The following is a 27,283-nucleotide window of genomic DNA, read 5'->3' on the forward strand; positions in this document are numbered from 1 at the left end:
CCCCCCCCCTCCCCCCCTCCCTCCCCCCCTCCCTCCCTCCCTCCCTCCCTCCCTCCCTCCCTCTCTCTCTCTCTCTCTCTCTCTCTCTCTGAGGCAGGGTCTCACTGTGTAGCCCTGGCTGGCCTGGAAGTCACTATGTAGAGGTTGGAATTAAATTCAGGAATCTGCTTGCCTCTGCCTCCCAAGTGCTAGGAGGCCAGGCTAGCCACCAGTTTGCCCTTTCTGTGTCCTTACTATGTGAGGTGCTTGTCCCCTTGTCTGTGTGACTGGAGGTCGTGGGGAGCGCTCTGAGTTCTATGTACGGAGAAGTCATACTTTACCTGTTCCAGATATTAAGACAGCCACTCTGGCCTTCTTACTTCTCAGGAAACCATTTGACACCACTGACCCATTTACTTGCATGGTTTCAATCAAATTCTTGACTCTGACACGAGGGGAATCTTCATTTCAATTATATGCATAAAAAGGTCAAAAACAAAAACAAAAACGATGAATTAATAGCAATAATAGAAAAATATCAGGCTGGAGAGATGGCTCAGAGGTTAAGCGCACTGATTGCTCTTCCAGAGGTCCTGAGTTCAATTCCCAGCAACCACATGGTGGCTCATAGCCATCTATAATGAGATCTGGTGCCCTCTTCTGGCATACAAGCATACATGGAAAGAATGTTGTATACATAATAAATAAATAAATCTTAAAAAAAAAAAAGAAAAATATCTTAAGAAAACGTTATTGTATTTTATTCTGAAAGTAAGACANTTTCGAGACAGGGTTTCTCTGTGGCTTTTGGAGCCTGTCCTGGAACTAGCTCTTGTAGACCAGGCTGGTCTCGAACTCACAGAGATCCGCCTGCCTCTGCCTCCTGAGTCCTGGGATTAAAGGCGTGTGCCACCACCGCCCAGCCTCATTTCTCACTTTTAAGAACATACTGGAGGTGGCCACACGGGATGACTGTTTCAGCTAGGAGCTGGAGAACACACCAGTGCACTGAAGCACGGCCATAGAAAATGCTTCCTCTCTGTGTTCTCCCCAACCCAACCCACTAACGAGTCCATTTACCTACTTGCCGCTAAGACCCCCTGGCTTCCTGGGGGACGTGCGACCCAGGAGGCTTTGCAAGACTAAGATGCTTGCTGTTTGGAGAAAGGGACAGCTTCTTACTGCAGTGTGAACCTAAGGGGTTAGTGTTCAGCACTGGGAAACCTGCTTGAAAATGAAACCCACGCAGCAGAGAGTAGAAAGGCAGAAGCAAGGTCAACAAGCACCGACCATCATTGTTAACTGAGTGGATCTCTGTCACTGTGTCAAATGCTCGCACTTCTGACAGGGTTCTGACCAACACACACAACTGGTCAGGGTGTGCAAGCATTGGCGGGTGGACACTGCCAAGAGACATCAGAGTTCCAGAAGCAGCTGCGTCCTGGCTGCAGGGCAGACCTGCCGCTGTGCCAGTGGCTAAACCTAAAAGCCAATAAGGCCAGGCGGTAGTGGCGCACGCCTTTAATCCCAGGACTCGGGAGGCAGAGGCAGGCGGATCTCTGGGAGTTCGAGACCTGCCTGGTCTACAGAGCTAGTTCCAGGACAGGCTCCAAAAGCCACAGAGAAACCCTGTCTCGAAAAACCAAAAAAAAAAAAAAATAAATAAATAAAGACAACAACAAAAGAAACAGCCACACGGAGTTATTTATTACCTTTAGGACATGCCACAACACTGCCTATCACCCAGGCTTCCTCCTGGCGCTGCCGAATGTCATGCAGAATCTGGTCTGCCTGGTCCTTAGACACCACCAAGGCAGCTCCAACCCCACAGTTGAAAGTTCTGGCCATTTCTTCTTCAGAGAGCTGTCCTTCCTGCTGTAACCATGAAAAGACCTTGGGGATCCTCCAGGTGCCAGCATCTCAAAATAAGCAAGAGTTGCCCATCAATCCATTGTCCCATACAGAGAACACAAAAGTGAGTGGTAGCCCAACTCTGCTGTTCTATGAAGAGTAACCAGTCCTCTGAGATGGCTGTCAGTACCGAGACTTTACTGGATTTTTAGAACCTCCTAATGGCTTACTACCACAGAGACGGGCATGCCACTTTTTGTAAATGTTTAGCTGGGTCTTAGTGATGACAAGCTGTACCCTAAATACCAGGTAGAACTACCCAGAGGCAGTTCTGCTAGAGGGAGCTTTCTGATATATACCTGGTTCCTTTAATTTCTTCTAAAATACAGGTTCTAAGCTGACTTACCTCCTCCTTTGCCACAAGCAACACAGCACAACTCTTACACTAGCATCAGGTAAAGGCTTATGTACAAACATTGCCACAGAATTCCTCAATAATAAAAAGTAACATGGACAATTTTTTGAATGTACAGGTTATAAGATTTGATTTACAAAAACTATACTGAATTATTTAGAATGTCTATAAAGAAAGAGAATGTGGCTTGTCAGATTACTGTTATCAACGACACCAGCTAGAGTGATTACCGCCTCCATAAGACTTGCTTATCAGCAAGCTAGTGGGAGGGCCAGATCACCCAGTGCCTGCGGTGCCACTGAAGTGGGAAGGTGGTCCTGGGTGAAGAGAGAAGGCAGGCTGCACTGGACAGTGGTGGTGCACGCCTGGTAAACCTAGTGAGTTCAAGGCCAGCCTGGTCTACAGAGTTAGTTTCAGGACAGGCAGGGCTAAACAGAGAAACCAATAGTTGTCTCAAAACCAAAACAATGCAGTATTCTCATGCAGAATCACAACTGTGCATTCACTACCCACAGTACATGTTTTTTCCCATCACCATTTTTTTTTTCTTTTTGAAATCAGAAATTTCCTTTGGTTAGCTTACCTAAATCTACTCCAAGCTCCCGAGGAAGGACTCTGGGGATGTTTTCCAGCAATCCACCTCCAGTAATGTGAGCCAAGGCTTTGACACGTCCTGACCGTATGACAGGCAACAGCGAATGGCTGTAGATCCTGGTTGGAGTTAGAAGCAAGTCCCCTGGGGATTGGAGAGGTAAGACAAGAACTTAGCCCATACATTCGAAACCCAAACATAAAAACAGTTCTGAAATGGACGAAGACTGTGACCTTGCATCCTTCCATTTCAGGTAATCCATTTCCCCTGCGGTAGTTGCTCAGACATTTCCAGGCAGGACAGCAAGAGTCAGTTTACCTAAAGTCTGGTCGCCACATCCATCAGGCGCTGGAGAGGAGTACTGGAGAGAAGACCTCGCCACAATCTTCCTCACAAGGCTAAAGCCATTGCTGTGAAGACCAGACGAGGCTACCCCAACCACAACATCCCCTTCGACAATCCTTTCTAGCTGAGGGAGTTTCTGATCCCTCTCCATAGCGCCAACAGCAAACCCAGCGAGGTCATACTCGCCAGGAGGGTACATGTCGGGCATCTCTGCGGTCTCTCCACCTGGTGAGACAAGGACAAGGATCCTGTGATCCTCACGAATCTGGTTAAACAGTGACAGAAGCTACACGTACCATCAACAACCAGTACAACCTATGTGTAGCTCTATCCCATACTCGATGTGCTGGCTGACATCTAGGGACAGTACTAATGGTGCACAGTGATGAGGGACACCTCTGTAGGTCACATGGTCTTCAGACATTGACTCTGGTATGCCAAGGCTCAGTGGGACTTAAGAGCATGTCTACAACAGTGTGATTTCATAAGTGCTTTCAAAATGATTTGATATTTTATGTGCATGAATGTTTTGCTTGCATGTATCATGTATATATCTGGTACTCAGAGAGGACAGTAGAGGACATTGGATCCCCTGGAACTGGAGTTACAGTGAGCTGCCACGTGGGCTCTCAGAACCAAACCCACATTCTCTGGAAGAGCAGCAAATGCTCTTAACTTCCTGTCTCCAGCTCCTTAGTTTCACTCCAGCTTAGTGATAATAACAGCACAGAACCGCCCACTCCAAGTGGTCGCACACCACCTCACCAGCACAGTGCTATACCCACATCACGTGAAAACACAACACAGGTAGGTAGCAGACTCCAACCTACAAACTGTACTGTGGTCAGGGATAGTGGGGCATATCTTTAATTCCAGCACTATAAGCTCGAAGCCAGCCTGGCCTATAAAATTGAGGTCTAGGACAGCCAGGGCTGTTATACAGAGAAATCCTGTCTCAAAAAATGAAAACCAACCGGTGAAAGGCAACTTTTGGCCTTGGGATCTGATTTGTCTACAGATACAGTTGTACATGTTCTTCCACTGAGACAAGAGTCTTGCTATGTAGCCCAGGCTGGTTCAAACTCTCAGTAATCTTGCTTCAGCTGCCAAGTGCTAGGACTGTAGGCATCGTAGGATTGTGCAACCCTGACCTGCACTAGAAGGAATAGTTAACCCCCATCTGCATATATGGTTGGTTATAAAAGCCAGGTTACATTTGATTCTTTATGTCACATCTAAGGAAACCATAGTCGGACACGCACAATTCCAGGTGCACGTCTCCCCTGTTTTAGGCCCACTCAGGAGGAAAAAGCCCTAAGCCCACCCAGTGAGGCTCTTGAGGAACAGGGAGATGGACAGAGGAGAAAGGTAAGCCAGCCTGGCAGTTCAGGAGTATGAGATGGGAACAGAGTCTGAGATGAACGTAGGTAGTTTTATCTACACCTTGTTTTCCTGTCTGTTCACGTAAAGTCTCCCTCACTAGCCACAGCAGAAATCACGTTTTAGTTCTACATGACCAACCGACAGTAGAGGGCCCGTGGGTCACAGGGTCCATACCCAGGAGAGCACAGCCAGCTTGTCTACAGGCTCCAGCAATTCCAGCGATGACAGCTTCAGTCGTAGTGAGGTCGAGTTTTCCACAGGAAAAGTAATCGAGGAAGAAGAGGGGCTCAGCTCCCTGTGCGAGGATGTCGTTTACACACATTGCGACCAGATCCTGACCGATGGTGCCATGCTTATTGCACAGCTGGGCAATCTGCAGGATATAAACAGCTGACAGAACACCTCAGGCCAGAGACAAGTTATACAGAGCCCCTTTTCCTTCTTCCAACCACTGGAACTCGGACACTATTGTTTAAAATGTGTACCTGAGCTATCCGGTTAGAACAAATGGTTGCCAGGGCTCTTTTGAGCACATGTATGTTGTTAGGAAGAAATGGCTATTTGATAAATAGAGAAACCATTTGGCAGGCAAATTCCCCGTTCTCCTTCACAAAGCCTGTAATCACAAGTGTCCGATTACCTTCAGTTTAGTCCCAACACCATCTGTTCCAGACGCCAGGAGAGGATCTTTGAAACCAGCTGCTTTCAAATCAAAAAGACCAGCAAAGCCTCCAAGGTCAACAGTGCAGCCTGTTGGACAAGAAACGAGTTACTTGCTGATTTTACCTGATGAGTTCAACATGAATATCCCAGCTGTTCTCCTGACAATGGCTAGGATATGAACTACATAATGTTAGCTCTGAGAGCAGAAGAGCCCCGCGTGCCCACAGACCCGACCAAGACTTAACGACTTAGAGGACGTCCAACAATAATTAGAAAGACATCCCTCAGCTAAATGTAAGGCCCAGATTAATTCCCAATACTGCTATTCTATTCACAGGGTCTAATTACCTGGTCTGGAGGTGGCTTTTGCTAAAGGCTGAATTTTCTTAACCAGCATATTTCCGGCTGCAATGTCTACCCCAGATTCCTTGTAAGTCAGGCCCCTAAGGAAATGAAATGAAAACTAATTTCCTCAATGCCAGGAAAATTATTACTGTTTGAGAGGGTCTCTCTATGTGTTCAGGCTGTCCTGTATCTCACAGATTTGCTTGCCCCTGCCTCTGCTGGGATTCAAGGCATGCACCACCACACCCAGGAAAAAAAATATTATCTCCAACAAAACAAAACAAACAAAAGAACACTCGAAAGGGTGAGGGAAATGGCTCAGCACTTGCCATAGAAATGCTGGATGGCTATGGCTGCCTGCTTGTAACTGTGGCCTGGGAAAGTGGATATAGGGAACCCCCAAACAAGCCGGTTAGAGTCTAGCCAGACCAGGGAGCTGGGTTTGACCTCTGTCTGGATAAGGTGGAAGAGTCAAGATGCTCTTCAGTATCATCAGGCCAACACATGTAGGCACACACCTGCATATGACCACATGTGGGAACACACAGGCATCCTCACACATACACAAGTTCCTAGAGAAAAAAATAGAAGGCATTTCATCTAGTTTTCATATCTAGTAACCTGCTCAGAATGTTTTAAATCAGAGCCTGCACCCACCCGCACACTCAGATGGAAGTGTTCTAAAAAGGCGCAGGTAACTGAACCGGCTTCTCCTCCTTCCCAGCTGACCTGGAGTTAACAGATGCGCACAGCCACACCTGCTGTGAACTTTCTCAGCTGTATAAAATATGCACCCAATTCACCATCGCAGCCATCTTTAAGTGTATTGTTTAACTGAATGGCACAATTTGGCACTGCCATCATTAACATCCCTTGGGCTCACCAGGTAAAACGGGAATTTCTGTGTCCATTACACGGGACCTCTCCATTCCTGGCCCTTACATGCAAACCTCCATCATCCCACTGTCTCTATGTAGCTCAAATGGCCTCAAACTCCCAATATGGCAGCTTTAGCCTTCCCAGTGCTGACATTATGGACAAGAACCTTGTCTGGCCCCTTCTACTTTAAAGAGTTTTTTTTTTTTTTTTTTTTTTTAACCATATCCATTCTCAGGCTAACTTCAGTTTGAGTAGGAATGAAATGTCAAACCAAATAAAGAAAAAAGGAATTAGGATTGTTAAAATTTTGTAAAAATATCCCTAAAAAAAAAAGTGTTCTAGGCCGGGCGATGGTGGCGCACGCCTTTAATCCCAGCACTCGGGAGGCAGAGGCAGGCGGATCTCTGTGAGTTCGAGACCAGCCTGGTCTACAGAGCTAGTTCCAGGACAGGCTCTAAAGCCACAGAGAAACCCTGTCTCAAAAAACCAAAAAAAAAAAAAAAAAAAAAAGTGTTCTTATTGTACCAAGGTATCAGCTATCAGTTTTCTCATTGCTGAGGGCCACAGAAACATGAATATTGCTTTATAAAAGCACAAACATGATGAATATTGCTTTATGAAAGCACAAAACTGTGTCTCATAGGAATCAAGTTTGTGAATGGCACTGTGAACTTACTAGTCTCTGCAGTGAAGCTGAGCTGCTAGAGCACTTGAGAGAACTGATAAGCAGCTCAGCTCCTGCATTTCAGGGACACTCGCACACAGGACAAATGCCCTGCAGGTTAACGACTAGCTCGTGACATCTCATTCTCTTTACCTTGAAGAACTCAGACTACAGTTAAGATTTAAGTGGTGGCGCACGCCTTTAATCCCAGCATCGGGAGGCAGGTGGATTTCTGGAGTTCAAAGCCAGCCTGGTTTATAGAGCTGGTTCCAGGACAGTCAGTAGATACACAGTGAAACCCTGCCTCAAAAAAACTAAACCAACCAACCAACCAACCAACCAACCAACCAACCAACCAACCAACCAACCAAGATTTAAGTTCCTTGTTAGGCATAGTGGCACAGGCCATTGGATCTCTGTCAATTCTAGGCTACGCAGGGTGTCATAGTGAGACTTGGTTTAAAAAGACAAAACCAAACCAAACCTAAAAACCAAACCACATTTCAGTCTCTGAAGGTAGAGAACTTCCATGAGCTGGCACAGGATTTAGTGTAATATATGTACAAAAGGGTTAAAAACCTGCCTTTCACTCATGTTATAGTTTAAGCTGCTAAAAATTATTTTTTTGAGATGGCTCAGTGGTTAGGAACGTTTGTGGCTCTTCCAGATGAGGGCTTGGTTCCCAGGATCCACATGGTGGCTCACAACCATCCCTAAGCCCAGGTCCATGATCTCTGAGGGTACCAAGTGCATGTGGTGCACATATGTGTAGGCAAAACACTCATACCATACACATACACACACCCACTGAAGAACTAAATAAAAACAATGTGATATTATGTAATTGTTTTTAAAAAATCAAAACACTCATGTGGCAACCAAGTTTATTTATTTTATAAGGAAATATTTGTTAATAAATGAATCAGTAATTAAAAATACATTCAAGTAATAGATAAAGGGACAAACCAGGAACTGTGACTCAAGCTCAAGAATGTTTAACTACTTAATGACTCAAGGATTAACAGTCTTCGTCATTATAATCTTGACAAATTTTCAAAGATAAGGAATTGCCAAGAAGAGTTTCCCATTTATTCAAATATTGCTTTGAGCAGTTTTTTTTTTTTGGGGGGGGGGTTGGGGTGGGGCAGACATGAAAAGCCTTAGTATAGACTGCTCTCAAATTTGAGCCCTTCTTGCCTCAGCCTATAAATAATTAAGATTCAAACAAAATACAAACCAAGATCCAGTCAGCTCCACGGACAGAACACCGAATGACAGCATAGGCTTAGGAGAATATCTCCAGCCACGTAGGCCAGTTCTGAACCTTGCCCCTTATTTACCTGGGCCGCTGGAGGAAGGCTACAGCACGGAAGCCAATGTCCTTCCTATAAACTGCGCCCTCAAACTTTATGGCAGCAAGGCCTTTCCTGGCTTCGTCACGGGCTGACTCAAGATTCTCCTGGACGGCTGTTACCGTGAGGACTCTGCCCCCGCTAGTCACCACTCTGCCATCTTTAAGAGCAGTGCCCGCATGGAATACCTGGAGTCCTAAAGCTTGGGCCTCAGGAAAGCCTGCAAACAAGCACAGTTAACAAACTGGGTGTTATTTTTCTGAGACGGTCTTCACTATGTAGACCAGGCTAGCCTCAAACTCAGTGATCCACCTGCCCCTGCTCTGCCTTCAAGTCCCAGGATTAAAGGCATAATCATCATGCCCTGGAACAAAGATTGAAACACTTCATCCTGGGCTGTGGTCCTATTTTAAAAATTCCCATTTCTGGGGAGTGAGAAAAAGAGAAAAGCCATAGATAGGTTCAGTGAGGGAGGGGAGTTGGTAGAGTTCCTTTTTCTTCACAAGAGGTTTAAAAGAGCCCTAGCCTCGCTGCCCACCACACCACAGTCTCCTATCCCCTTCTCCTCACAGCCCCTGGTGTGGTAAAGTGTCATCCAGGTTCTCTGAGGGGTCTGACAACAGCGCCACCCAACACATAACTTGATGCCCGCTGGGCATGTCCAATACTGCGCTACTGGAATCACTATTATACTTCCTAGGGGAAATTTCAGCAGTACAGAGGCTCTTGGTTCAATCTCATTTCTCCATTCCTTTTCAAAAGCAAACAATTCTTGACAGAGATGACTGAGATTCTTTTCTTTTCTGGGCAGGAGAATAAAGTTCTTGAAGCAAACACTATAGATCACTAGTAAAGGCTGCACTACAGTGTGCTGGGGCACCACGGAGGCCTTTGTGTGTACAACTGAGGTGGCATTTCATCTTCATTTATAAACAGACTTACTGCCATCTAAGCAGATACCTTATGGGCGGTGGAGGCAGAGGCAGGAGGATCTCTGTGTTTGAGGCCAGCCTGGTCTACAGAGCTAGTTGCAGAACAGCTAGGGCTGTAACAGAGAAACCCTGTCTTGAAAACCCACAAAAAAACAACACCCCCCCCCACAACACCAAAAAAAACCCCGGTAACCTTTCAACCTTGAATTCTGCCGCAGAAACCACAATCTGGCATGCTGCTCACTAATGAGCCAAACTGCATCAAGTAGAGCTGTGTGCTTAAAATCTGACTGCGGCTAACCGCGCTGACTCACATCCACTACCATCCAGGCTCTGGGAAGGTGGGAGTGCAAGGCTGCAAAGGGATTATTCTGGAAACCTGACGAGGTTACTCACGTTTCCTGGTGCAGGAAAGGACATCAATGGCAGCTCTTTAGATACACTGAGTCTCTCAAGGGTCTGATAGCTTCAGACCCTCAACAGACACAGGCACCTGTTCCATTGTAACCCAACCTCTTAATCACTGCTATTCACCTGTTATCTCCACACCCTTGCTGTAGGCTCCAGGATACCCTTTACTTGCCATGACAACGGTTATGGCAGTGTGGTTTTCTAGCCAAACAGGCAGAGACGCACTCAGCTGGCCATCTAAGGTGGACCGAATCACTTCATAAAGGTCACTTTTAAGAAGTGGGAGGATTACCTGGAAGAACAGAATCAATATGGTAGAAGAGATGAACTTTAATATTTTATTCATTGTTATACCAACTGTTTCTCAAAAGCAGTTATTTCAAGACTAATAAACTGTGGGAACAAAACAATGCTTTTCTTCTAAAAACTAGTAACTCATTACTATTACTACTATTATTACTATCCGAGACAGTCTCTCTCTGTAGCCCAGGTCATCCTTGAACTCAGAGATCTGTCTGCCTCTGCCTCCTAAGAACTGGGATTAAAGACATGCATCATACCAGGCAATATTCTATTCACTGTTACCCACTTGGCATTCTGGATCACCAAAACGGCAATTAAACTCCAAAACTTTTGGGCCATCTTTGGTCAGCATTATACCAGCATAGAGAATTCCTTCATTGAGAGAGAGAGAGAGAGGAATCTGTAATGACGTAGTGACAACATTGGATTATAACTATAAAACCTGGATGATGAACAAAGCCTCATGTATCTCAGGTTGAACTTGAACCAATTTTGTAGTTGAGGATGGTCCTGAACTGCTGATCCCCCTGCCTCCATATCCCAGCTGCTGGAATTACAAGTGTGCCCCCCCACACCCAAGTGTACGGTCCTTGAGATGGATAGAATCCAAGGCTTCAGGCATGCTAGGCAAGCATTCCACCAACCAAGCTATATCCCCAGTCCTAGACTACAACCTCCTAATACTAAACGTTTTAATACGATTACAGCTGTAGAAAAAGAGAACAAGTTCCAGCTACAGTAGAACGTTACTACGTAATGATTTAAGCCAGCCAGCTTACCTGTGTAAGGCACACCTTCCTGCTGCATGCCGTCTACTGTTCTCTGAAGAATAGTGTCTTTAATTTTTAGTAACAAATCCTTAGGAACCTGGGGAACCACAGAGAACACTTAAATGTAATTAACAAAAATCACGTTAGGCTGGATGTGGAGGTATACGCCATTAATCCCAACACCTGGGAGGCAAAGGCAGGTAGATTGTGAGTTTGAGACCAGCCCGGTTCACAGAGAGAATCCCATGGCCAAGGCCATAGAAGAGACCCTGTCTCAAAAAAAAAAAAAAAAAAACCCACCCAAAAAAAACACCACACCATCACAATGGCCCTTATCTTTACAGAACAGGAAAGAACTCTAGGAGATAAGATATTTCGGATCCAAGAACACATTTGTTGCAAATATTTGTGCCTGACTACTTTCATGTCTCCTTAATTCTTCACCAAACACATCAAAATAATAATGCTCTGAGCCCGGCAAATGATGTCAAGTACAGGCCTGTTCACTTCCTGTCAGTGTTTCACCTCAGCAGGGCTTACAAACATGTACCTCCCAAGCACCTCAGCTATAATGCTGAAATAAGGACCTCTCTCCTCTCCTCCTGCTCCTCAGTGAAGCCTTCCAGTATATTCTATGCTCATGCTCCTTACTGCATCCTTCTAGTATATTATATTCCAAGCAAACTCTTAAGCCTACATATTCACGCATAGAAGCTTGTAAGTTTATTGTAGAAATTAAGCTTACAGTTATCCCAAAAATCACTGTTAATGAAACTTATAAAAAATAAAAATGATTTCTAGAGAGCTAATCCACTCTACTTCAAAGATGGAGATTTTTTTTCTTAGATCCTCCTGCCTCTGCCTCCCAAGCACTGGGATTAAAGGCGTGCAGCACTGCACCTGGCCACACAAAACCACCCAGAGTTTGGAACAGCGCCTGTCAGTTTCATGCACAGAGACTGCAATTATGGCTTGTCCTAGATACCAATTTGTTACACATATGTATCTGTTTTATGTGCTGGGCCCTGGACCCAGAGAGGAAGAGAATAATTCTAGGTCTCAGGGATTAAATACAGGGGCACACAAGCTGGGAGAGGATACAGCCAGACCTCACTGTAGTTCCTATTTCCTAGACTGGCTGTTAGTCCTCAAAGGCTTTCAGAAGTGCTTATTAGTGACCCAAAGAGGTGACGTCTTACTTGGACCATCCAGACTGCCCACTAGTGACGGCATACCGTACCTGAGGTGTAGGGCAGTAGGCTCCCATTCCCCCTGTGTTGGGGCCCTCATCCCCATCCAGCAATCGCTTATGGTCCTGTGCTGGAGGCATTGGGGCCACTGTCTTCCCATCAGTGAAACACAGACACTGTGGAGAAAACAGATTAGTTCACTTAGGTTAAATGTAAAAAGTCAAACAGGACTCAGGAAAAGCTCTCATTTCTGAAGAAAACTCGAATAGTAATTCCTCATTCACATGGCAGGAACCAGATCTTGGATATTCAGCTGGTGAAGGAGCTGGCATTTATAGCAACCTAGGGAGAAACCAGGTTTCTACCCCGGACAAAGACCAACCGTTCTACTGCTGAGACTGCCAGGTACTCACACTGTATACTAGGCAATGCTATCTCAGCACTTACTGTGCAATGAGCTGTATGTGAAACATGAGTGTACAGAATCTCCACAGTGTTAAGTCCAAGTGTTCTCACTAATGTCTAGGGCAGTGGTTCTCAACAAGTGACCCCAGAGATGATGAGATGGGGGAGCGAAAGACCCTTTTACAGGGTCTCCTAAGACCATTGGAAAACACAAATATTTACACTATGACTCATAAAAGAAGCAAAATTACAGTTATGAAGTAGAAATGAAAATAACTTTATGGTTGAGGGTCACCATAACATGAGGAACTGTATTAAAAGGGTCACCACATGTGGAAGGTTGAGAACCATTAGTCTAGGGGATGATTAAGATAGAACACATTTCCTCATTTGACTCCTAAGCGAGTACAAATCCTCTTTTAAAACCGCTCCTGTTCTCGGATGATGCTAACAGAGTAAATGGAGTCTGTTTTGGGGCGTGTTAAAGGCAAGGAAAGGGCTGTACGTACAGACACTTCTTCCCCGTCCAGGAACTCTTCCACAACAACCGTTTCTCCAGCTGCTCCAAAAGACTTTTCCTAATTGTAGTTGAAACAAAAGGCTTTATAAATCTTAAAGGTTTTGACATGTACCCGATTACTTGTACAGAATTGCTCTACTTGAGACAGGAAGTACACGAGCACTGTAACTTCTTTCTGAAGACTTAATGTATGAATTGTTCTGGTCTTTGATGTGCTAGCTAGCAGGTAGAACTCACATTCCCGAAACTTTCATAATCACTATTTACTCTTTATTTCTGGTTACAACCATGTATGGTTTGGTTTACAAAAATTATACAAAACCATGTATGTGAAAATAGATTTTTCTAAGAGGTTATGTCATAATCACTGACATGGATTATGAAAGAGACACTGTATTCATGCACTGCGCTACTTTTGTTAAGACTTGGGACACATAGGACAAATGCTCTCTTGTCATGGATGTGTGGAGAGTTATCTGGGTCAAAGACTTTCCACCATTCAGCAGCAGACACTAGGATGTTAGAACTTACTTCAAAAGAACGAACCAGGAATTGGCATAGCTCTGTACTAGCTGATAGAACAATGAAAACTGACTTTCCAGTGTGTTGGGACAGTTGGACCCCACTATGTGAACTTACAACACTTATTTACACGAAGAGCGAACCCCTCAGAAGCATCACCTACCTGCATGATCTCCCGTACAGCTTTGCAGGCCTCCTCTTTGTTCTTTGCAACAATCACCCCTTTCCCAGCTGCAAGGCCACTGGCCTTCACAACCAAAGCAGGAAAGTTTGCGCTGTGAAGATACGGCAGTTTTTAATCATCTAATAAAACCCCCACAATGCAAACATTTAAATATTTTTGTGATTTGTAATAGTATGTTTCAGCAAAATTGAAAGGTATATAGAAAAAAATATTACCCCATCATCACTTAATGTGTTTCTTGCCAAGTTTTCTTATATATCCCTTTATAATTTTGATCGTACAGCATTTTGATCATACAATTTTGCTTTTGTCACAAATATTGAGGTCAAATAAGCAATAATCTTTAAAAAAGCAAGCAGATTTACAGAGCAGATATGAAATAATCTGTAAGATATGCATCTGAGAGTCTCACTTAAGTAAAAGATACTGCCGTTTGAGACTAACACAGGCAGATACCCACAGAATGTTTCCAGAAATACACAAAGTAATGAAGTAAGATTGGAGATCTGGAAGGAGGTTTAGCCAGTAAGTAACAGAGCTGTCACTTACCCAAGGCATCTGGCTATTAGGATAATAATACTATTCAGTGTTTAATAAACCCCGTGGGATGAAGAATGAGTAAAGAGTGAACTTGGGCCAGCAAGGTGGCTGACCTGAATTTGATTCCAAGAACCCATATGGTGGAGAGAACTGATTTGTACAAGTTGTCTTCTGATTCTGTGTATGTGTCAAGTTGGTCACACACAATAAATGAGAGATCAAACGGTTTCCACATGTAGAAGAGAAAGTACCCAGGTTTGATTCCCAGTACCTAAATGGCAGCTCAGAATTGTCTGTAACTCCAATCCTAGGGGATCTAAGCCCTCTTCTAAGTTTTCTTTTTGGACATTCGTAAAGGTGAAACACCCATATACATAAAATAACAAATCTAAAAAGCCATTTAGAAATTCAGTTAACTCTGCAGGGTATGGTGTCTCACACCTGTTATCCCAGCACTTGGGAAGCTGAAGCAGGAATCAGTTTAAGATCTTGTTGCTGTAATAACGTATCATTGCTTGTCAGTTGCAAGGCAGTATGTATCAAGACAGCAGCAAATAATCTACAAGATTATTTAAGGGAAGCATGTACGGAATCCTAGGCTTCGGTTTCCTTTCGGCTTGAGACTGGATCCAAATAGTCCAGGTTGGCTCTGAACTGATCCCTTCAGCGCCCGTTTCCCAAGTGCTAGAGAACCCTTTCTTATTGTGGTGTTAAAAAAGGAAGCTATTTTTTATTGAGCATTATCTTTTCCATAACAGATTCAATGTAAAAGCCTAAGATAACTTTGTTTCTTTTTTTTCTTCTTCTTTTTTTTTTTTTAACTAAACCCTATAGTCCCGGCTTGCCTCAAACTCAGAGATTTGCCCGCCTTTGCCTCCTGTGTAGTGGGATTAAAGGTGGGTATCACCACTGCCTGGCAGGCAGAGGCAGGTGGAACTCTGTGAGTTTGAGGCCAGCCTGGTATACAGAGCAAGTGCTAGGACAGCCATGGCTACACAGTGAAAAAAAAAAACCCACCACCACCACCACCAAAAACCCAACCTAACAAACAAAACCAAACCAAACAAGAAGAGCACCTGTCCTTCCAAGGGTGCCCTTCCACCCACCTCATAATAAAGCTGCAGGCATCTTCAGGTTTGGTGAATGCTCTCCACTGTGCAGTTGGGATTCCATGTCGCTCCATAAATTCTTTGGCAAACTTTTTACTGGACTCTAACTGAGCTGCTTGTGCTGTGGGGCCAAAGCACCGTACTCCTGCACAGGTCAGGTCCCCAACAATCCCTACAGAAGCAAACAAATCCAGGTGATTCATGGTCTGTCTAGGGATTCATACTGAACATGAATTATGATTAAATGTATATTTAGTCAAGGAGCAGGCAAACTAGTAGTTATAATAGCTTAAGATTTTCATGCCGTCTTTTATTTACTAGCAGCATATCACCAAGAGGGGATTCTAGGCATGCAAAAGGAGTAGTGCAATGTGGCATCAGAGCCCCAGCTAACAAAGAGGATAAGGCAGGAGCCCACAAACTGTAGATCAACTTGATTACTATAACTAGACCTCATTTCAAAACAAAACATCCAGACAAACAAAAAAGACCTAGCAAAAAGTGAATTGTTCTATGTGAATATCTGGATTTGTCCGATTGAATATAGATCACTAAAGACACTAGAATAGAGTAGGAGAAATACAGGATTTGATCCCTATTTCATTTTATTATTGAAGGCTGGGAGTAAAAGCAAAACCTGGAACCCACCGACTTTCAGGGGCTGAAAGATCCTCGCCTATTGTACTATTAGGAATCCCTAACCACACCTGGATCCAGTGCTCTCTAAACTTCTAATGACAGCGAGCATGCTGTAACCCTGAGACATAAACTTTACCTGCAGCGAGAGGGGCCTCTGGTCCAACCACCACAAACTCGATCTTCTCATCTTTGCAGAACTGAGCAAGGACAGCATGATCATCGACGGAGACAGCTGTGAACAGAAAACATAAACCCACACATGTACAGAAATATCTTCAGCTAACCAAATAAAACAAGTACCATTCTTAGTAAGGAAATTAAAAACTAAAATCGTTGGTTTTGCTTTTGTGGGTACAGTGAGTAATTTTCACCATGAGATATTCCAAATAATGCATTAGGTTAAACAAAGCTCAGTAGTCTACCATCACTGCAGCCAGTTCAGTGACTCCCCAACACCAACAATGCGACTGTGCTTGTCACCAGTGTTGATTACACAGTAAACAGACAAACCCAGAGAATGTACTCAGGAACTCTTTCAAACATAACACATAAAATGCCTTTAATCTACACGGGGCACTTGCTATCGTTTTAGTCACAGTGGTTCATAAGGCTTAGAATACACTATGTTTACCACACAAAGGTAGAATTCATGTTACTTTTTTTTTTTTTTTTTTTTTTTTTTGGTTTTTAGAGACAGGGTTTCTCTGTGGTTTTGGAGCCTGTCCTGGAACTAGCTCTTATAGACCAGGCTGGTCTCGAACTCATAAAGATCCGCCTGCCTCTGCCTCCCAAGTGCTGGGATTAAAGGTGTGCACCACCACCGCCTGGCTCATGTTACATTTTAAACAGAAAACTACCTTATTATAGATATGTGAGCTATCACTTATTATCAACCACCTCCTATTCTGAAACATAATTACCAGCATTTGAGATCTTTCCAGAACAGGCAGTGCCTGCATTTCCGGGGGCAACCAACACTTGTTTGACATGAAGAGACTGTGCAAGTTTCCAGGCCAGAGTATGTTCCCTTCCTCCACTGCCAATCACAAGAACTCGGGCTGCCATTGCCGTCTGCAAAGCAGGGATTCAGGAGCAAAATAAAACCTGTGGAAAGAAAACCACAGTTGACATTTTAAAATGCATATATTTTAGAAAACACAATTTTTCTTTTTTGGTGGTGTTTTATTTTGTTATCTTTTCTGTGTGCCAGGGTTTTGCCTGCATGTGCAGCATGAATAACACAAAACCAGAGACATAAATTGGGGTTCAACCAGAAAAGCAATGCAGCCAAGCCACTAGAGAAATCTTAATTCCGCCAAGGCTGGGCTATCATAAACTAAGCCTCTCTCCTCCCATTTTATATTTCCTGTATGGTTGGGATTAAAGGTGTTCAATCCACCAATGTTTCTGCATTGATCTTCTGTAGCCCAGAGTGGCCTTTAAACTCACAGAGATCCATCTGCCTGGCATTCCAAATTCTAGGATTAAAGCTGTGTATCACCATGTACGTATGTCTGTGTACTACAGGTGTGCCTGGTGTCCACAGAAAGCAGAAGGGGTTGTTGCACCCCCTGGTACTGGTATTTGGGTGGTTGTGAACCACTATGTGGATGCTGGTAATTGAACCCCAGTCTTCTGAAAGAGTAGCAAAGGCTCTTAACTGCTCAGCCATGTTGTTAGTCATTCTTTGTTTTTGAGACAGTCACACTATGTTGCTCAAGCTAACCTCAAACTCATGGTAAATGTTTGGTCTTAGCCAACTTCCAAGTGCTGGGAATAAAGGCAGGTACACCTGGCTACAGAAATCATACTTTATAAATGGCATTTTAACACAATTATGTTTTCATACAAGTCACATTTTCACCCGGAGGTCCATTCTTCAGAAACTGGGATTTATAGCAGGACATGGTGGCTCCCACTTACTCCTAGGACTCAGGTGGCAGAGGTAGTCAGATGACTGTTCCTGACCAGCCAGGATGCACAGTAAGACCCTGCCTCAGTTAACAAAACAAGAGCTGGAGAGATGGCCCAGGCTGCTCTTCCAGAGGACCTGGGTCCAATTCCTAGCATACACAAGGTAGCTAACAACCATCTGTACTTCCAGACCCTGGGGACCCAACCACCTTCACTGAAGTCCTTAGGCACAAGGTACATGTGTGGTAAACAAGCATGTAAGTAAAACACCCAACAAAAACAAAAAGCCCTTGAAACTTGGAGGTTAGACTTGGAAACAAATAACCATAATGAGGCAGACACGCTTATAGTTAGGTTCAGGAAAGAATGGCAGTTCAGCTCTTGCTAGGCTGAGCGCCCTCCCCACTTCATGTGCTATACTTAATACATATTGTGAGGTATTAGTGGAAACAATGTAACTAACATATTTAGAGATGGCGTTCCTGGGGAATGACTAGGTTTAGGTAAGGGCACTAGGGTGGGGCACCCATGATTAAATGGAAGAAGGTTTTTAAGATAGTGTCTCACTATGGAGTCCTGGTTGACCCACAATTCAGACACATTGCTACCGCTGCCTCTGGAGTGAGTCCTAAGATTTTTTTGTTTTTCGTTTTGAATAAGAGGGACAGAGATCAAACACATGCAAACATGCACGCCATATCTTATGAACCTACGCTGTTTCCACATAATGCTGCTATGAACATAGCTGAGCAAATGTCTTTGTGGTATGAGTGTGTATCCTTTGGGCATATGCCCAAGAATGGTATTGCTGGGTCCTGACGTAGATTGATGCCTAATTTTCTAAGAGAAAGCGGGAGGAGAGGAGGGAATGAGAACTGGGATTGGTATGTAAAATGAGAAAAGATTGTTTTTTAAAAAAATGAACCAAGATAAACATTAAAATATCGTATACTACAAAGTACCCAGAAATAAGAAATGCTAACTTGTTATACGACTTTGCTTACCTAAACTGATACCTCAGGTATAAACAATTTATCAAGTCATTACACAAACAGAAGCAACAATAACAAAGACGGTAGGTGGAGTTTAACAATAGTTTTTGCAGCCTAGGCAGTTTGGAGGCTCACCTTACTAGACCTGGATGGAGGAGGGTGGTCCTTGGACTTCCCACAGGGCAGAGAACCCTGATTGCTCTTTGGGCTGACGAGGGAGGGGGACTTGATTGGGGGAGGGGGAGGGAAAGGGGAGGGCGCGGTGGGGAAGAGACAGAAATCTTTAATAAATAAATAAAAAAAGAAAAAGAAAAAAAAAACCCAATAGTGTTTGCTTAGAATAAAGCCTTGCGAACCCGGCAGTAGTCACTCACACCTTTAATCCCAGCACTCTGGAGGCAGAGGCAGGTCAATCTCTGGGAGTTCAAGGGCAGCCAGGGCTACACAGATAATCCCTGTCTCAAAAAAAAAAAAAAAAAAAGAGCCCTGTGTTCAAATTCTAGCACCAAACACGGGTGTGTGTGCAAAGAAATTAAGACATTTACCTAAGCAGAAGATGGCTACAGGAAGAAGGAAACTGACGTTTGTAAATTCTAAATAGATACTTTAGTTTGGGATCACATATTTAAAGTAAAATCAGTCTGGCGAGTGGCTCATCAGTTAAAAGCACTTAGAACTCTTGCAGAAGACTGGGGTTTAATCTCCATCACCTACATGGTGACTCACAAACATCCTAACCCTGGTTCCTCAGATGGAACGCCTTCTTTGGCTTCTTGGGTCACTGCAAGCACGTGGGGCATGGGAAAGACATCTACACGTACAGCAAGGCTTTTCTTTCAACTCTGTGTCATTGTCTTAGAAATAGCTGAAGACTATATATATATATACATCTCAAACTTATGTATAGTTTGACTATGAGCAGGATTGCAAGAAGACAATTTTCATTTACTATTCAGAATCTGTGAAACAGTACTGCTCCCTACATTAGGAGGGGTTAGGGGCCTGGGCTCCGTAGTCTCCCAGGTACTCCCTGGGAGACCTGGAGAGAATTTTCTTGGGCGTCAGTTAATTAGTAGGCAGCTTATGGTGAAAGTAAGAGTCAGGTAAAGAGAGAATAGAAAAACCGGGTAAAAACATCCCCAAAGATTTGTCAGAGAAGTAGAAACCAAACACTAAAGTGGTCCAGCTAAACCGTTATTGACAAAGATAAAACCCACCGATGTACAGGTCTGTCTTTAAAAGGCACAGAGACACGGAAACCTGGCCCCATCTCAGAACCAGAAAGCGGGAAAGGAGATCAAGGCCGACCTCGCTCCAGGCCGTGCAGACCACACGACTCTTTCCGCCAGCTAACCAGTCTCGATAGTAGCACCACTCGCTGAGCTTAAATCCACAAGCCAAAGCATAAACGCAGGCCACGCACCGGCTTAAAAACAGAGGGGTTCACGCACCTGCAAGCCCCGCCACGCTGCCGCCGCACGCACCCGCCGGAAGCTGGCCCCGGGAATCCGGCGCGCGCCGGCCTCTGCCCCGCCCCCGGCTCCGCCGCCCATTGGCCGGCCGTGCTCGGTCTCCGCCCGCGAGGCCGTCCGCGGGGTTCCTCCCGCCCTAGGGTGCGGTCCGAGCCCGCTGTCCGCCGGCTTTACCGTCCCCGGTACCACGCTTCTGGCAGACACTTGTCAGGGGGTGCCACGTAAGGTCGCCAGGTCTCCCCCGGGGCCTCCTGCTCTGGGGACGGAGCCCCGGCCGCCTACTCGTGGCTGCTGCTAGCCGGGCGCCGGGGCGGACGGCGGGGCCGGGCTCCGGACAAGCCCCAGGGCGCCCAGCTTAGAACACAGCTCGCTGACGCCCCGGCCTTTCCTAAACAGTCCGTGAGGCCGGGTCTAGGAGGTAACGAGGTAGCCTGGGCACTGTCCCTAGCCGCTCCCCGTGGGGCCCGGGATGAGGATTCCTTTCTCATGCTCGTCTTCCCGACCAAAGTAAACTTGGCGCTCGCACCAAACGCGTTAAAGCTCCGTGCCGACACCCGCCCCTCCCTTGTTTTTATTGTTTCGGTTCCCTGTCTTTATGGCCTCTAATCTCGGTCATTTACTCGCTACAGGAAGCCTCTTAGGAAAGTCCCCACGGGCTGAGGGGACCAACTGCTGAAGCTGGCACGGTCGTCTCGGGAGCGACTTCTCCTGTAATGGCGCCTGCGTCAAACACTAACATGGCGGACTAGTTCGTGCGCGGCGCAAACGTCAGCACCTCTACCCCAGCGGCTCAGAAACAGCGGAGGAGAGCGGGGCCGTGCTCGCTGATTGGCTCGTGGCTGGAGCGTGCCCGGCCGGACGCTCCCCTTCCAGCCAATAAGGAAAGGGATAAAAGGAATTGGCCGCTGCGCCTCCTCCAGATGCATGCTGGGAGCCTGGAGGACTAGCGAGGAGGAGTTGAGAGAACGGAGCGGACGCCATGGCGGCCGACATCGAGCAGGTTTTTAGGTCTTTCGTGGTCAGTAAATTCCGGGAAATACAACAGGAGCTTTCCAGGTAAACTCTCCCCCGACTTTTCTGGTCCTCGCAGGCGGTTAGGGCCTCGTCCATCCTCCCGTGGCCTCTTTCCCGGAGACGCCGTCGTTTCTCGGCTCAGGCCCCGCTACGGCCCCGCCTGGGCCTGGGATCCATTTTCCGGGCCATCCCCCCGATCTTCCGTTCGTTCCTTTCGGGGAAGATCGCCCCTCCCGCGGTGTTCTCACACGCCATTTCTTTCTTCGGGTTCAGACGTCCACCTTTCTCTGGGTTGGACACCCCCTACCCTTCAGCTACTCGGAGGCCCAGTGTTCACCAGAGACGGGCCTAGTTCCTTCCCCAGCTCCTCCTCCGCCGCCGCCTTTCCCCTCCCCCTCCCCGCCTCCGCGCATTTCGCCGGCCGGTGTCTATGGCCGGAAAGGGTCTCTAACGGCCGCTCCTTGGGTAATCTTAAAACTTCTTTATTATTGTACGCTTCAGATCGTTTGGCGACCGGAGTCTATTTATTAGACTATTCGGGCCCCAGTTAGTGCTCTGTGCTTTGGGTCGGATAGCACTCTTTTAAGAGTTGTAAACTAAAACATCTCAGTTCAGTATAAGACACATGAGAAAATACTCGACAAAGCGATGGAAGGGGGGCTTTGAAACTAGTGATTGCTTAATTTTATTAAGTAGGAGGTGGACTATGTGAACAGATTTGAAGAACATCGAGCTGTTTTCGTCACTGCTAGTAGACTTTAGAGATTAGCTTTGGTTCCCAAAAAAGTGTAAGAAATTCCCGAAGTTGTTTACTCCGGAAAAGAGTGCGTGTTTTGTTAAATGGCTTTCATTTAGTAGTTTGTTTTGTATAAGATAACCATTTCTTTAAAATACCGTAAGAAAGAATTTTTGAAAAGTGAATGTCCCGAGTTAAAAATGTTCTTAGGAATGGTGTAAGTTGAGAACAGGAATATGTGAATTAGAAAATCAACTGATAAGCAGTTGTAAATTATATCCCCAAATTAGCTAGGGTTATTGATGCATATAGGGTTATTTTATTGCTGGTATTTCATTTTTTTCATGTTGTGATATTTATAATTTTTTCGTTTTTTTTTTTTCCTCTTTCTTGTGGACAGGCTCTAATGTCACTGCTTACAGCCTTGTCGTGTAGTTGAAACCGGCCTCCCACTCATCACCTCCCAAGTGATGGGTGGGATCACAGGCTTGAGCTACGACCACGTGCCTGAATTTTTTTTTTTTTTTTTTTTTTTTTTTTTTTTTTTTGAGACAGGGTTTCTCTGTGTAGATGACTATCCTGGAACTTGCCCTGTAGACCAGGCTGGCCTTGAACTCAGAGATTCACCTGCCTCTGCCTCCTAAGTGCCACCACTGCCTGACTTTTTTTTAAAAGTAGGAATATATATATATAGTTTGTGTGTGTATACATATTCATATGTATATATTCCCACTATGTTGCTTTTTAACATTTTGAGGCATAGGCAAGGTTTTTTTTGTTGTTGTTGTGGTTATTTATTTTTTTATGAGTTGAAACATAAACTAAGGGAATATAATTTTCCTGGAATTTCTTGCTGTTTTGAGGGTCTTACTATGTAGCTCTGGCTGATCCAGAACTCATTCTGTAGATCAGGATGGCTTTGAATTTACAGGGATTCACAAGCCTCTGCTCCCAAGTGCTGGGATTAAAGGTGTGTGCCACCCCCACTACACATCTCTTTAATGTGATCATTTTGTTTTGTGTGTTTTAGACATAAGTCCTTTGAAGCCTTGATAATTTAAACATTTTTCATAACTGTGTAAATTCCTTTTAGGACATGTTGTTGGGGAGCAAAGTGGTTTGAAATTCGAATTGCTTTTCAGTAAATGTAATTAACACGCAGGTAGTTTTCAGAAGAAATTGCCTGGACGGTGGTGGCACACACCTTTAATCCCAGCGCTTGGGAGGCAGAGGCAGGCAGATCTCTCAGTTCGAGGCCATCCTGGTCTACAGAGCTAGTTCTAGGACAGCTAGGACTATACAGAGAAACTCTGTCTTGAAAAACAATGAATTTTAGGTGGAGGGACCTTTTTCCAACAGACCTACCTTCCTCTGACTCACAGTGGCTGAGTTGCCACCTTGCACAGCCCTTTAATCCTAGTGGTGTGGAGGCAGTCAGAAAGATCCTTGTGAGTTGGTCTAAACTAGCGAGTTCCAGGCCAGACAGAATAGAAGACCCAGCCTTCAAAAAATAACAAACAAGATAAGTATGTATAAATGCTCAGAGAAGCTGTAATTGTTTTATAAAGTCTGCAGTAAGCATTAGAAAAATAGCATGCTTTAGGGCGTGATCAGTCTAAGACATTTTCTTTTTGCTTTGCCAATTCAGTAAGCTATTTTTCCTCCAAGTGCTTATATATTCATCAGTGTAGATAGTAAGCCTAACATTTAGATGGCTAAAGAACACAGTTTATTGTATAAAGATATATTTCTTCCATTTTTAGTAACAGAATAACAGTCCTGATTGCAGAGTTTTATTAAAATTATATGATTTTTTAAAAAAAATTATGTGGCAGGCCAGATGTGGCGCATGCACTCAGTTCCAACAGTTAGACAGAGGTGGGCAAGGCCAGGGCTACATAGTGGGACCTTTGTCTTAAAAACAAAATAACAAAAAATGGCACTTGTTAGGACTTATAAATGTTTTTTTTAATTAGACTAGCAAGGTTTACTGTGTTAGAAAAACAGTCATTCCTCACTAAAGTCTTTTGTTTCTTTAACGAAATTGTTAGCAGGTAGTTTTATGTGTATTCAGTTAGTAAAACTTAGTTGAAACTGAATTAATTAATTTTTTTGCAAGTTTACACAAAAATAGTAAAAAAAAAATGTTTACATGAATGACCTTGTTTTAATTATAGTAACATTCTTTTGGCCCCGTGATCTAGAAATAGGTTGAGCCATTTACCATTTTACTGGTAGTATAAACTTGTTCTTTGTAAACTTCTTGAATTCCAGAAATTGTTTAGGTACAGAATTTTTAATAGGTATAAGTTACTAGATGCAATTTTCTTTTTAAATTTAAAGGCATTTCACTTGAAGTCTGAAGCTGAGGAGAGGCTACAAGTAACCTCTACCCAGTGTCTGCCTTGACTGGTTGTGATCAGTGCACAGGGGTGGGTCTCTTGTGGCCACACTTTTTACCATATCATAATGTTGGATCATCTATTTTTCCTTGTGTATTGGCTCATTAATATTTAGGTAACTGGAGCCAGGCAGTAGTGGTGCACACCTTTAATTCATTCCAACACTCAGAAGGCAGAGGCAGGCGGATCTCTGTGAGTTCAAGGCTAGCCTGGTCTACGAGAACTAGCTCCAGGACAGTTAGAACTGTTATACAGAGAAATTCTTGTCTTGAAAAATAAAAAACAAAGCACTGCTCCCCCTACCTCCCAAAAAAGACCTTAGGTAACTGAAAGCTTTAAGTTTATTTTTTAAACTCCCTTCAAAATCAGATTTTAAGGAATTTCTCTTATCACAGTTCTGAAAACTTTGTGTAAAAATAAAAGCACTTTGAGTGTATAGTGTTAGGGAAGAATTACTAAAGGCAAACATATGAACTAGAACACTGAGATGTGTGGGCAATGTAATGTAAGATTATGTTAATTAGGTTATTAATGTTGAATTACTTATGGTGTGATACAAGTATTAATGAAGATTGAAAATTTTTCTTGTCAAGCGGAAGGAGTGAAGGCCAGCTGAATGGTGAAACAAATGCACCCATTGAAGGAAGCCAGACAGGTGACCCAGCTGCCTCTGCAAGGAGTCTCCCAAATGAAGAAATAGTACAGAAGATAGAGGAAGTCCTTTCTGGGGTCTTAGACACAGAACTACGATATAAAACAGGTAAGTTGAGGATAACTGTCAAAAGTCTTTTAAAAATTTTGAATGTCCACAGCACTGTCTTTGGGTTAATTTTTTTTATAGTGTCTTGAACTCCTTTGAAAACAGTTATATTCAAGCATGAACACTGGAACACTTCCTTGATTTACTGGCAAAATAAGGTTTTTAATATCTAATTCAGTTTTGTTGTGACTAAATGGCAGGATTCTTTGTGTGTCTTTGAAGGATTGTATTAATATCAGCTCTTTTTAATGTACTTTTGGTGTCTTTTTACTTTTGTTTTGCATGTATAAACGCTGGAGTGTATGGATGTATAGCTTGTGTGACTGGTGCCTGAGGAAGCCACGGGGAGAGGGTATTAGAGCCTATGTAATTGGAGTTGGACAGCTGTGAGCCACCAAGTGGCTGCTGAGACTGATCAGGATCCTTTGCAGGAGCAGTGCAATCTCTTAAACACATTATTCTAGCCCCCAAGTGTCAATTTTATAAAGTGCCAGAGCCTGAACTAAATTTTTAGTGGTTTTTAAAACACCAGATTTTGTTTTAAATCACATGCTTAGAAGTTGACTTATGCCAGGTGGCTGGTGGTGCATCCCTTTAATCCCAACACTTGGGAGGGAGGCAGAGGCAGGCGGATCTGAGTTCAATGCCAGCCTGCTCTGCAGAAGGATTTCCAGGATAGCTAAGGGTACACAGAGAAACCATGTCTCGAAAAACAAAACAAAGAAGTTGACTTGTTCGTACAAGCAAGTTGAAACACAGTCATTGCATAATATTTCCTTTTTGGAACTGATTAAATAATGGGTGCTTAAAAATGAAGAATTTGGGGCTGGAAGCCGGCTGTGGTGGCGCACGCCTTTAATCCCAGCACTTGGGAGGCAGAGGCAGGCGGATCTCTGTGAGTTCGAGACCAGCCTGGTCTACAAGAGCTAGTTCCAGGACAGGCTCCAAAACCACAGAGAAACCCTGTCTCTAAAAACCAAAAAAAAAAAAAAAAAAAAAAAAGATTTTGGGGCTAGAGAGGTGGCTGAGCATTTAGAGCACTGACTGTTCTTCCAGAGGTTCCAGGTTCAATTTCCAACACCCACGTGGCAACTCACTACTGTCTGTAACTCCAGGGTCCTACTCCCTCTCACAGATATACATACAGACAAACACCAATAAAATGAAAATAAATAAAAAAACAATTTGTGATTAACCACAGAAGTATAGGAATTAGGTGTGTGGTATGGTTCTCTCTGATACACATATTATAATAGCAAGTCTTGCATAGATCATAGATAGTCTTTGCAATCTTGTTTAGGTAAAAACCATGATTTTATGCTTATGTGAAATAAGCAATAGAAAATTATTAATTTTCTTTTGATATGGTGTCTGGTGTTGGTATTTTTTCCTTCTGTGCTAGGAATCCCTGGTATATTTGATTAACATTTTCTTAAGATTTGTCAAATTTTAAGCTGAGCAGGTGCTATATCACTTGTATAAATGATGGCTAATGAAACGTTAGTAGAAGTTATTTGAATGAGAGCATTTTTATCTTTGGACATTAGTCTTTTAGTAGTTCTGTAATTGGAGTTTTTTTTTTAATATTTATTTATTTATTATGTATACAATATTCTGTCTGTGTGTATGCCTGCAGGCCAGAAGAGGGCACCAGACCTCATTACAGATGGTTGTGAGCCACCATGTGGTTGCTGGGAATTGAACTCAGGACCTTTGGAAGAGCAGGCAATGCTCTTAACCTCTGAGCCATCTCTCCAGCCCCTGTAATTGGAGTTTTTAAAATCTTAAATAGGAATTGAAACTAAATATGAAGTAAATTCATTGGCGTAGTTGTAAAAACTTCTATAATTTAAGAACAAAGTTGGGGGGGGGCGAGGATTTTTTTTTTTTTTTTTTGAGACAGGGCCTCCTCACTTTGTAATTCTGACTGGCCTAGAGTTTTGTAAGCCAAGCTGGCCTTGAACTCACAGAGACCTGTCAGCTTCTGTCTATAGAATGTT

At 44.0% G+C, this 27,283-nt stretch overlaps 2 protein-coding genes across 15 annotated transcripts in view; one reads left to right on the top strand and one right to left on the bottom strand.

The window, feature by feature from the left end:
• The window catches only part of Gart (phosphoribosylglycinamide formyltransferase, phosphoribosylglycinamide synthetase, phosphoribosylaminoimidazole synthetase), a 23,675-nt gene extending 3,213 nt beyond the window's left edge, over window positions 1-20,462 (bottom strand). The window contains exons 1-19 of one of the 3 annotated variants that reach the window (XM_050164785.1): window positions 20,351-20,462; window positions 19,035-19,124; window positions 16,914-17,097; window positions 16,130-16,225; window positions 15,352-15,526; window positions 13,685-13,796; window positions 12,989-13,057; window positions 12,125-12,250; window positions 10,894-10,981; window positions 10,401-10,486; window positions 9,935-10,103; window positions 8,457-8,688; window positions 5,577-5,671; window positions 5,206-5,315; window positions 4,740-4,938; window positions 3,156-3,407; window positions 2,829-2,981; window positions 1,692-1,898; window positions 321-440 (exon numbers count right to left, since the gene is read on the bottom strand). In XM_050164785.1, coding sequence (XP_050020742.1) covers window positions 321-440; window positions 1,692-1,898; window positions 2,829-2,981; window positions 3,156-3,407; window positions 4,740-4,938; window positions 5,206-5,315; window positions 5,577-5,671; window positions 8,457-8,688; window positions 9,935-10,103; window positions 10,401-10,486; window positions 10,894-10,981; window positions 12,125-12,250; window positions 12,989-13,057; window positions 13,685-13,796; window positions 15,352-15,526; window positions 16,130-16,225; window positions 16,914-17,058 — 2,434 coding nt within the window. In that variant the 5' untranslated portion in view covers window positions 17,059-17,097; window positions 19,035-19,124; window positions 20,351-20,462. Of the gene's footprint in view, window positions 1-320; window positions 441-1,691; window positions 1,899-2,828; window positions 2,982-3,155; window positions 3,408-4,739; window positions 4,939-5,205; window positions 5,316-5,576; window positions 5,672-8,456; window positions 8,689-9,934; window positions 10,104-10,400; window positions 10,487-10,893; window positions 10,982-12,124; window positions 12,251-12,988; window positions 13,058-13,684; window positions 13,797-15,351; window positions 15,527-16,129; window positions 16,226-16,913; window positions 17,098-19,034; window positions 19,125-20,322 lie in introns of all 3 variants that reach the window. The other 2 variants (XM_050164784.1, XM_050164786.1) reach the window with 2 other exon arrangements.
• An 88-nt stretch (window positions 20,463-20,550) lies between these two features.
• The window catches only part of Son (SON DNA and RNA binding protein), a 33,220-nt gene continuing 26,487 nt past the window's right edge, over window positions 20,551-27,283 (top strand). For 6 of the 12 annotated variants that reach the window (XR_007595798.1, XR_007595797.1, XR_007595799.1 and 3 more), the window contains exons 1-3: window positions 20,554-20,789; window positions 21,001-21,427; window positions 25,117-25,283. Coding sequence is in view for 9 of the 12 variants with exons in the window: in XM_050164776.1 (XP_050020733.1) it covers window positions 21,351-21,427; window positions 25,117-25,283 (244 nt within the window). In the remaining 3 variants the exon portion in view is untranslated. Of the gene's footprint in view, window positions 20,790-21,000; window positions 21,428-25,116; window positions 25,284-27,283 lie in introns of all 12 variants that reach the window. The other 6 variants (XM_050164774.1, XM_050164775.1, XM_050164772.1 and 3 more) reach the window with 4 other exon arrangements.

This window comes from Alexandromys fortis, unplaced genomic scaffold, assembly GCF_014885135.2.
Source record: "Alexandromys fortis isolate MF-2015 unplaced genomic scaffold, M_Fortis_MF-2015_v1.1 scaffold_162, whole genome shotgun sequence".
Classification (NCBI taxonomy): domain Eukaryota; kingdom Metazoa; phylum Chordata; class Mammalia; order Rodentia; family Cricetidae; genus Alexandromys; species Alexandromys fortis.